At 42.0% G+C, this 10660-nt stretch overlaps 1 protein-coding gene across 1 annotated transcript; it reads left to right on the forward strand.

The window, feature by feature from the left end:
• Positions 1-1404: 1404 nt before the first annotated feature.
• ciartb (circadian associated repressor of transcription b) lies at positions 1405-10064 on the forward strand. Its single transcript, XM_039648209.2, has 6 exons — positions 1405-1593; positions 4262-4745; positions 5269-5344; positions 6483-6561; positions 8083-8218; positions 9009-10064. The coding sequence occupies exons 2-6, from the start codon at positions 4302-4304 to the stop codon at positions 9420-9422; spliced, it is 1149 nt and encodes a 382-aa protein (XP_039504143.2). The 5' UTR covers positions 1405-1593; positions 4262-4301; the 3' UTR covers positions 9423-10064.
• The last annotated feature ends 596 nt before the right edge of the window (positions 10065-10660 follow it).

The following is a 10660-nucleotide window of genomic DNA, read 5'->3' on the forward strand; positions in this document are numbered from 1 at the left end:
TTGCTCTCTCACCGTCACAGCCACTAACTTGAACAACCACCACAGCATGAGCGTGAATATACCAGTGGACACAGACCACCTGGCAAGCCCTTTTCCTCCCGTTTGGGCTTTTTGAAAAAGTGCGCTGAATAACGTATGACGGAATATATCCACACGACTTCACCTGCTGGGAGGCTTCTAGAGAAGTGAACTGCTCTGGAATGTTTTTCCACCCTGCCCCCCTCACCATGGAAACTCCACGGGCTGCAGTGTAAAAACAGTGCGAGCGTAAAGGCAGCATGTGTGCAACCCGACACGAAACAGAACGTGGCCTATCACGTTCAGCCTCATTCATTCATTCCACTCGGTTCAAATACGAGCAGCTGTGCACATTGCAGTCAGTTGGGGGCAGGTAAGGATAAGTGCCGCTACGGGGCTCCTGCATCCAGTGAAACAGAGAGCAACAGTAGCAATGCGCACATTGAATCGCTTCTTAGACACATGTGTCGCTGGCTCGTGCTGCATGCAAATGTTTCCACATTGGTTTGTTTACAAATGCCAAATGATCAATAAACCTAAAAGGGTACTAGAAGTTGTAAATGCCTAGTCCATAGGTCAATATCATGAAAAACACCCAGAAAAATCCAATTAATAAATGAATCAATGTCTATAAAAAGGAGCCTATTTAAGGACCAATGTTTTTTTGTGAAAGTACTAGTTCACCTTTATCCCCAAATACTCATTCATGGCATGATGATATATGCTATTACTTGATTTTTAAAATTTAAATGAATTATAAACTAAATAAGTATAACATATAACATCTACAAACGCACAAACATACAATAAAATGATACATAATGACATAATGATACATACCTCTTGAAACAGATGCAACATGTTGTGGTTATCTTATCATGATTTCTGATAGAATGCTATATAGCATAGCATATCTATTTCTAGACAGGTGAAAATGTGCACTTTAACTTAAAATGGAGGAAGTTATTTTGATTTAAGTTTGGGGGGGGGCACAAAAATCACAGAAATAATGTAGCCGACATAAATCACATAGCCTACTGCTAAATTCATTAAAAAGAATTGTCCAATTTGATTTCATGGTGACTTTAAAAGCAACTCAACCCAAACATATGAGAGGGAGGTGCATATGTGGCGTCGTCACATCCGAGCTAATGAGGTATAAAAAAAAGTTAGTATCTGTGAGCAACAAACCCCCCCAAAAAAACGAAACGCTAGCAGTTGACGTTCTGTCCGCCTGTTGGAATGAAACCGATCCGCGTGTCCACGTGTTTAGTTAATTTGCATATTATTTTAATATGTAAGCTCGTCTCCCCTATCAGCCGGAGTTGGCTTCCAACGCAATCTCTATTTGTCAGATTCGGGTCTGGAAGCACAAATCGGAACACTCGGCATTTTAGTGCCCGCCCTCTCAGACACGTTGCCTTGGGAGAAGTAACACGGGGCCACACAACTGCAGGTCTACATCACTGAAACCACGTACGCTTCTCAACAGAGGCTCGATCGGGCGCTCCAGTTGTCTTTGGATATACGGCTGAAACAAAGGACAGTGCGGCCATTCGTCCCATCCGGCTTGAGGTACGATTCGCATTTTAAATAACAGCGATTGCTTCCGATAATATGTTTTTGTTGGGTAAAAATGGAACATATATGGATAACAAATGAGGTACAGGGCTTTATGTATGTATGTATGTTTGTTTGTTTGCATGTAAGAGATGTTAGAAGATGCCGCTGCGTGAACAGAGGCATCCGCCTTATTAAATGATACACACATGCGTTATTAAATATATTTTAAAATACATTTAATATCCATTGTATTAAATGTAGCTTATCGTGTCTTGTGTAATAGTTCGTGTTTTGTTTATTTTTTTTGCGAGAGTGTTCGTTTAAATATATAGCTAACGTTAAACCTATAGGTTAACTATAAGTTAGCCTATATATTTAACATTTTGTAACAAAATTGCGGTGGTCTTGTATTGGAAGGGTGTATTAAGGTGTTAGTCATTACCAGAGCCCCACCCTCAGATATCGCACAGGTACATTCATTCTGTACGGTTTTGTTTTCTTTCATAGACCTTACTTAATATTAATATTCGTGTTGCCCATAGCAACCGATATTACGTGGTGCAAGCGTAAAAGAACGTCTCGGTTACATGACTTCCTACAGTTGTCATTTTGCGCTAAATGCCGCTATTAAATAATTGTCACGTGCCCGCTTTGTCTTTACACTGGTAACCAAACGTAAACACTGTGCGAGTAAACCTTTCAATGATTGTCTTTGTTTTGACAAATTAGCCTATCTGTGACCACAAACTAATAAAGGGCCTTTTCATCCCCGTCCCCAGCTGTGGACAAAACTTGTAAAGTATCCGATGTAGGCAGTTTTTCGATTTGAACGAGCAGTTTGTTCGCTAACGGCAGTCGTGCTCGTTTCGTTTGATTCAACTTTTGGGTGAAACCAGTACTGACAGGAAAACGCTGGTCAGCAGTTACATCCATTTGGAAGGCTGAGCTTTGTAAATGTTATAAAGCCAATTAGTCGCGTGCTTGAGGTAGAGCTATTACATAATGTGGCTTTATTGGCAGGGCAGAACTCTTGCTCAGCAGTCCATTTGTTTGCAATGATACCGACCAGCTGATGGAAGGATTAAATGCCCAAGAGATGTGAATGTGCTTAGGCAATCTGAAAATCCTCGTGCGTGGACAATGACTACAATAACTTGCTTGATAAAGTTTAAGTACTTTTATTATATAATAAGGTATTTTCATTTATGTAAAAGTTACATTTATAGCGCATTTAAAAATGTGTTTTTGGAAAACACTATACTTTTGTAATAAGCAAACTGTAAAATTCCCACACAATGGCGTTATTTGTTATCGTTTTTTTTGTGTTACAAACAACTATTTTTGGTATTAATTAAGGTCGGTGTAATGCAGTGTTTCTGCAGTTTCCTGGGGTTTTTCTTAATTTAGGCATAACATTTTTTGCATCATACATGTCCTGTTAATTCATAAGAAGCCCTTGGCTCATCTATAAAACGAAAAGATGAGTGGTCGGTCGGCAGTAGCTTCTGTTGAACATACGCTTTTAACAAATATTCATGGCTTGGCTCATTAATCAACGTTGTCAACACTCCTTTTATGTGTATTCCTTAAGGCATGTCTATTATGAAGTACCAAGGAGTGATGGAATTGATAATACAAGCAGAAAATTGACTGGTAATGCTCAAGGCCACAGATCTGGTCCCAGCTGTGTGTTCCTAGACTATTTTCAAATCACCCTTTTTTAAAAGCATGCCCACAAACTAATGTAAGCGGCATACACTACAACCTTGCGCCTAAATCGAACGTGCAAGTAATGTATGATTTTGAGCAATTTATTAATGAAATTATGCAGAAAGAATGGTTTATTTCAAGGGCCTTTGTTCTTTCAATTGCTGGTCACCATGGCTGCGGCATTCTGGTCTCATTGAATAAACAAACAGGGCTTTAAATATGTGCTGTTGTTGTATCACCTGCTTCATCACAGACTGTTAGTTCTGTATTGCTTCATTTTCAAGTGTTTTTCAATTAGGTGCTGCTATCAGAACAAACAAATGCATGTGCCTCACAGGGCCCACAATTGTTCTAAAAAGACCAGCATAAAATCTTACTTCAAACATCTTAAATTTGAATAAATAAAGACTGTCTCCTCCTGTTGCTACAATATTACGCATGAATAAGGCTAATTTAGTTTTTTACAAAAATGTGTAATAGTATAATATTCTTTTAGGGTTTGTTTTACTACTGTTCATGTACAGATAAATAAGTGTTGTCATTGAGAACATATCCGTAACCATACACGGCAGTTTCATTCTCAGTCAGCACTGTGCGTGAAAGTCTTGAAAGTGGCATTAAGTCTTTTTTTTATGGCCGTTTATCTTTAGTCTGTGTGTGAGACTCAAGTGGTGTGTCTGTAAACATGCTGGTCTGAGCTGGCATGAATTCAGTATCCCACAGGATTTTATTGAAGATGCATGCTTAAACTATCCTTTTGGACCACTGGTATCTGCTAGACTATTAATCATGCAAATGAAGCTGGAATTTTTCCTTTTATATCACTGCCAAACCAATACAATGAAAGAGAAAACATTCCTTTTCTATTACACAATTTAATGCCAACTCCTGTTGAATTGTGTAATAATGTTCATTATTAACGTCGTGCATTAAAAATTGGAGATTAAAGTACTCCCTGTTTCCCCTGCAGGTCAGTGATGGTTCATGCTGGTTAGACCCTGCTTCCTAAGATGTCAGCTTCAGATTCGGACTATTCCATTGACTGGCTGGCCAGTGACGATGAGGACAACGATAGCGAGTTAGAATCAGACTGTACCAAAGTGCAGGGGCAAACCACCTTGCCAAAATCCCCCACCTCGGGGGTGGTCCAAGGGGTCCAAACTTGCCAGTCGCTCTCAAAGAGGAATGGCGATAAAGGGGAGGCAATGGACAAAGAGAACATGAGTTCTCGGGGAAGTTCTCCTTCTAGCTGCAATAGCTCTGACTACAGCGAGGATGGCAGCCATTCTCTCCTGGGACAAGGGGATCGGACCAATTACAGCCGGTGCCCGGAGAGCCCTATAGGCAAAAAGAGGCAGGTGCTGAAGAGAACACGGAGCTCCATGGTGCCAGAGCAAAGGGAGAGGCAGCTCACGCCTGAACAAATGGAGAAAGACAGGCTGTTCGCATGCAAGGTAAGACGCACCACTTTTTTTTTTTTGACTTGCTGGCATGCCAGGGAAGAGACATTGTGTTCTGAAAGGCACCCTTATCTCCTACATGATCTATTTCCACCCGAGCAGAATAAATAATAAAAAAAATGCTCGAAGCAAAACCATTTCCAGGAAGACCCCTCCTCCATGTGTTCACTCTAGGTGAAAAGTGAATGAGTCACATGAGGCCACTGAATGAAAAAAACGCAGCGTTTTCCTCTACCTTGTACAAATGCGGTGATAACTCGATCCGTTACATTTGCATAAATGTGTGAGAGAGTTAGATGAGTCACTTTTTGCATCAGTGTCATTGTTGTTAGGAAATTATGAGCAGTACAAAGGAATATCCTAACTTGATGTTGTTTGTTTATGGTAATTGGCAAAGTGTACTGTCAATTCCCTGAAATGAAAACAGCGAAACCCTAGAAATTATTAGAGAAATGCTAAACAATAAATAATATCAGACAAACAAATGAAATACTGAATGATGCTCTTTGTTTTGCAGTGCTTGGAGCTGCAGTGTTACATTCACCCACTGTCCTCAATCCTTAATGGCCTACGCTCAGGCAGATACCGGGAACGTAAGTAATGTTTTATTCATTCTTAGTTTTATAGTCTAAAGCATCAGCCTTGTTTGAAGAACTTGCCAAGAAAATCAGTATACAAGGAGCACTGCCTAACTAGAGGCAGCAGGTGATGACGCGCTTCTCGAACCATGAGATTTAGGACAGAGATGTGTCATGAAACTACACAAAATGAGGCACGCAAATCAACCACAGTAATTTCCTGGTGGCGCATATAGCCTCGCTTAGTCATAATAAAACGTGAATGGTTGAAAGACGCATGTCTAAAGCAGTGCAAACCGCACGGCTCTAAAAATACCCCAGGACCTCGATTGAAATACCGAAGACACTATAGAGATAAGCTGTTTCCTTGCGTTGTAGGATGATTTATTGTAAACATTTGACTCAGTTTTTTGATATGTGGCTATTGTAACTGCTGATACAAGCAATGACAGTAAAATCTGTGTCCTAACAAGGCGCCAAACTGTGATTAAAAGCTGCTTAGGTCACTTGGTTCTCATATATGTAGTCCTGCCCACACTGGATTAAAATCACAATCCTCATGTATATTAAACCGCAAACTTCGGAAAGGGATATACTAGCTGTGGAAGGTACAAAACATCTCAAGGTACCTTCAAGTCATAGAATGTAGAACAGTGAAATTAATGCTATATAGAAAAGTTTGGCATTACTGTTCTTTGGTTTATGCATGCAAACTTAGAACCGCCCACACAATATTCTGATTGACTGTTACATTCTCGCTTTCAGTGCGGACAGTAAAATTACTTGTTACTGGAATCATGTTGTGTCACGGCTGGTTGGAACACAGAAAACTTGCTCAAGCTCGACCTTACTGTAAAACAGCAACAGATGGTATTAGCGTTACTGGGTACTTAAAAGTTTTATTGGCTAGAGCCCCACATATACTATAAAACAGGTTGCGCACCAGGCGGACCTGCTCATGAGTCTGGGACTGCTGTCAATGCATTGGCTTTGGGTGACCCTGGACTTCCTGGCCACAGAGACCGCAAGTCTGTCGTCCCACGTGTTTCACAAGAACCCATCTGCCTTGCAGACGTAGCACAGCCTGTCAGAGACAATAAGCTGGCACTGCTCATAAAAGAAAAGGTTTAAACTGTATCTTCTCCTTTCACAGGCCTCAGCAGTTTCCAAGAGAGTGTGGCCATGGACCGCATCCAGAGGATAATGGGGGTCCTGCAGAATCCCTGCATGGGGTGAGTTCCCTACGGTTTCTTTTACATCACTCACGGGCCGATTGAGGGTGGGAGGGCTTTAGTCCGCACAGCACTCCTTCGCAGATCGATCTGAGAGATGTTGTGTCCATTTACTTAATCTACCTCAATCCACTACTTGCAACGTTGTTTCGGTATTTGTCTGTTAACGCACATGAGCACTAAGTCAAGATTAAGTTATCCCACGCCATTTGCGAATTTGCTACGCCCTCTGCTTTGTCTGGAAATCTTGTGAATGTCTTTGCTCTGAGGGTATAAGTGAACGAGACAAGGAGATGTGAAAACACATGGCTTCGCAGCATGATGCTTGGTCCAGAGCAGCAGGGAAGGAGGGAGGGGGGGGGGGGGCTGCTAGGCCAGTGCGGATAAATCTAAAAATGACTGGACAAGAATAGAACTCAAACACGGGTCGTTAAAAATGTCCCAGCTCCTTGAGGGAGTAGCCTGTCATCCGATTGATTAGCCCTCCTCTGGCTAGACGGTGTAAAGTCTGTGATGTCGTCTTTGGGGGGGGGGGGGGGGGGGGGGGGGGGGGGCAGTGCTTCCGTTGCACTGAATGACCTCATAATGGGTCAGGCTGGGTTTAGGTGCGTCATTTACTTTTCCTCTTAACAGCACCTGGCACGCAGCCCAGATCTGCTCTCATTGTATTGCATTGTGCTGCTTCACAAAGTCCAATATTCACGTGTGAGAGCATTGTCTAGAACATCTAGATCTGTGGTGTACTTTGGGCCACATCCAACAGTGTTGCAAACCGTGCGGCATGAAAACACCCCTGGCAAAGAACACGCCTGAAGTGGGTATTCAGCCACTAAAAACATAGATGATGGGGTTTTGGGTGGGGTACTAATTCAGGCCATCTGAACGAGGCACTGAGCCAAGCCATAACCAAGCTGACACAAGTGGGGGCGTGGCTGCGTCCCCACCACCTGAACCCTGCTATCGTTCACCCATTCTGTCATGCCAGCTGGCAAGTCCCTCAATGCGAAGGTGCATCAGAATAGGGAATATTAAAGTGACTTTTACGACAGTAGTCATTTAAATTTGAAATTCTGAGAATGGGGCCATAGCAGATACTTTGTCATGTGACTTGCACTAATCCCCATTAACCATCTGTCGGGGACTGGTGCGAGTCAATGGGCACCATGTGCGTGTGTCTGCATCACTGCTCCTTAGCGCTACTATTTCTTTTCTCTGTGACGTGGACGTCAGTGCCCCGCTGCAGGCTTAAGTCTATATTTAGGGGCAAGGGAAGTGTACAAACATGTGAATCAACTCAGGATCTGTTCTCATTTTGAGAAACACGTTTGTGTCTGTGTGGACATGTACGCATGATGCAGAGTACTTGCTGTTAAGAGTTCTTTCAACTCGCCTGACACCAAACAAGGTTACAGAACAGTAGAATTTCATTTTTAGTCACGTCCGTCACATTAAGTCTCAAACTGTTTTTTAGTGCTTCTGTGGGTTACCAGACTCAAATATTGTCCTTCCTGTGCCATGCAGAGAGAGATATGTTAACATCATTCTGAAAATGGAGGAAATGTTGAAGAACTGGTTCCCTCACATAAAACCTCAACGAAGCGACCAAGCCAATACTGCGGCGCTGATGGAGGAGACGAACCCATCTAAGAAAGCCAAGGTAAGACTTTCTGAGAGCTGTCATGAACATGTGTACAGTAAGTTAAGACCCCATGCTGATTGAAAAGGAGAGACTGAAATGCCTATTATACTGTAATCACTGGGCAAGAGAGTAACAGGAAAGACAAGAAGGAATTAAAATCTATTTTTACAGTAAAGAGGTATAAAATGCACATCTCATGTTCACTAAGAACAATGACGCAAAAGAAGAGGTAATTTTGGAAAGCTTACAGAGGACAGATAGAAGTCAGCAATGTAAAAGGATATTCTCATGCTGATATTGTATTAGTTTGACCTGATGGTGTTTTTCTTATTCTCCTGGATCTGTTAATGCATAAATACATGTAAAAATGCAGTTAATTCAATCAATGATTTGTAAATATGTTCCTTAAATATTCTTTAATGACTGTAAAATGCCTTGTGGTGCGACACCCAGAAAACCATGCTATTTATGAATGGTTATTTCTAAAAAAATAAAAAAATAAAATATGAATAATAATATCATTTTAAAGTATATTTCAACTTTAAAAAAATGTTTAAAAAATGATATTTTTTAAATATAAACTATGGATAAAAGCTCTTTAAAACCATATGAAACCATAATAATATTTTAAGAGCAAATCTTTGCGTTTGATTTTTCCACAAGATTTAAAACTAGTTTTCTTAAATTTAGTAATTTAAAAGTATTTTCTTCAATCATAGCAAACCAATTGCAAAGAGATCCCTAGGAAAGCTTTGTCTCTGTTGGCATTGGAATCTTAAGTAATTCTCCCTCTTTCAATACTTTACAGTTGTCTCCAGCTACATCTCCCCTGCTCACTGGCATTGCAAACCCTGCCACCACAAGTGCCCTTTCAATGGGTAACAAGGCAATGAGAGTCAGCGACCTCACACCCCCAGGGCCCTACTCTGCAACCAACCTAAAATGGCTCCACACATCACCCATCTGCTCCCCGACGGCTGAACAAGCTCAGGGGACGGTTCGGAACGTTCTAACGGCTCACAGGGACAGTGATGCGACGCAGGACAACTCCGTGTCCTCCAGCACGGACCGTCTATGTAAGACAGAGTCTACTCCCAGTCGACCGCCTCCGGCCAAGATTAACGCCCCATGCCTTGAAAGACTTCTTAAATCCACAGAGAGTATCATCTCTCAGAAAGGCCCAGTCGGCTTGGGTGGCATGGCAGCTGGTGGATGGTCCTAGTCCTGTGAAAGGGCTCTGGGAGATCAGAGCCTAGCTTGAGCATGACTGCCCCCAGCTGGTCTGGAGTCACCCGACTCCAGCACAATCCCTGCCTCCATTCTAGCCTTGGGAAGAGGCACAGAATGCAGCAGAGGGAGTTCAGCGTAGCCCAGCAAAACAGTGACTCTTTCAGTAACAAACTGAAAAGTGATGGAGTGTGATTTTGTGCGTGTCTGTGTGTACGTCTGCGTCTATTCCCTTTCTGTTGGACTGCAGATTGCGTTGTAGCAGTGTGTGTGTGTATGGGGGGGGGGGGGGGGGGGGAGTGGGTTGGGCGGGGGGTAGTAAGGTTTTGTGATCTTGACTCAACGTCATACTTTAACTTTTGAGTTGGTTTCCTCTTGAAACAAAGAAAGAGGAAAATTCTCCAGTGGCGACAACATCCGATGAGGCAGCATATTGGTATCTGTGAAAAAGTGAATCTCTAGACAAAACAAAGCAGCCTTTTTTCCAGAAAGGGAAGGGAAAAGAGGGAGGAATTTATTCTGGGAACACTTAAGATATTCCAGCCTGTTAGTGATCTCTATTGTAGGTGTGGTTGAATGTGAATTTATTGCTTTAGTTTGCTTTTTAAATCCACTCTATAGAGTTGATTTGATGTGACTGTTACTTCATAGGTTTAAAGTTCTAGCTATGTTTTTGGTACAACGGTTCTACCTCATTCTGACACCGCATCTCCGGTAGTGTATGGATACAGTAAGAACGTACGTACACGCAAGAAGACTCAGAGCGAGGTAACTTCATGAATACAGCGAGCGAAACTTGCCTGTCATGCCGAACTAATACTTCCCAAGAGAAAGTTCCGGGGGCTTGACTGGTGCCATTGTAAAGAATGTGAACTGCAATTTTTTTTTTTAAAGCCTCCCAGTTCAAGGGCATATAGTGCCTGTCAATTCGATGTCAAACTGTGCCTCTTCACTGGTTTTGAAGGGAGAGCGTGAACCATCCAGAATACCTGACGCCTCTGAAGGATGTACAAAAAGAAAATCAGGAACCTTCAAAACTCCTGCCATTCATTTTCTGCTATCAAGTAAATTATTTGAAACTCTTGCCAACTACTTCCTGTGGTCATGATGTGAGAAAAATGACATTTCGGTTTGCCACAGAGCTGGACAATATCCAAGAGGGAAAGGTATTAACTGTGTACATATTTGGAAAAGTTGTTAATTTACCCTTGCAAAGTGGCCTTTATAGTGTAA

The sequence above is a fragment of the Pimephales promelas genome, chromosome 25, assembly GCF_988280905.1.
Source record: "Pimephales promelas chromosome 25, fPimPro1.hap1.1, whole genome shotgun sequence".
NCBI classification, from domain to species: Eukaryota; Metazoa; Chordata; class Actinopteri; order Cypriniformes; family Leuciscidae; genus Pimephales; species Pimephales promelas.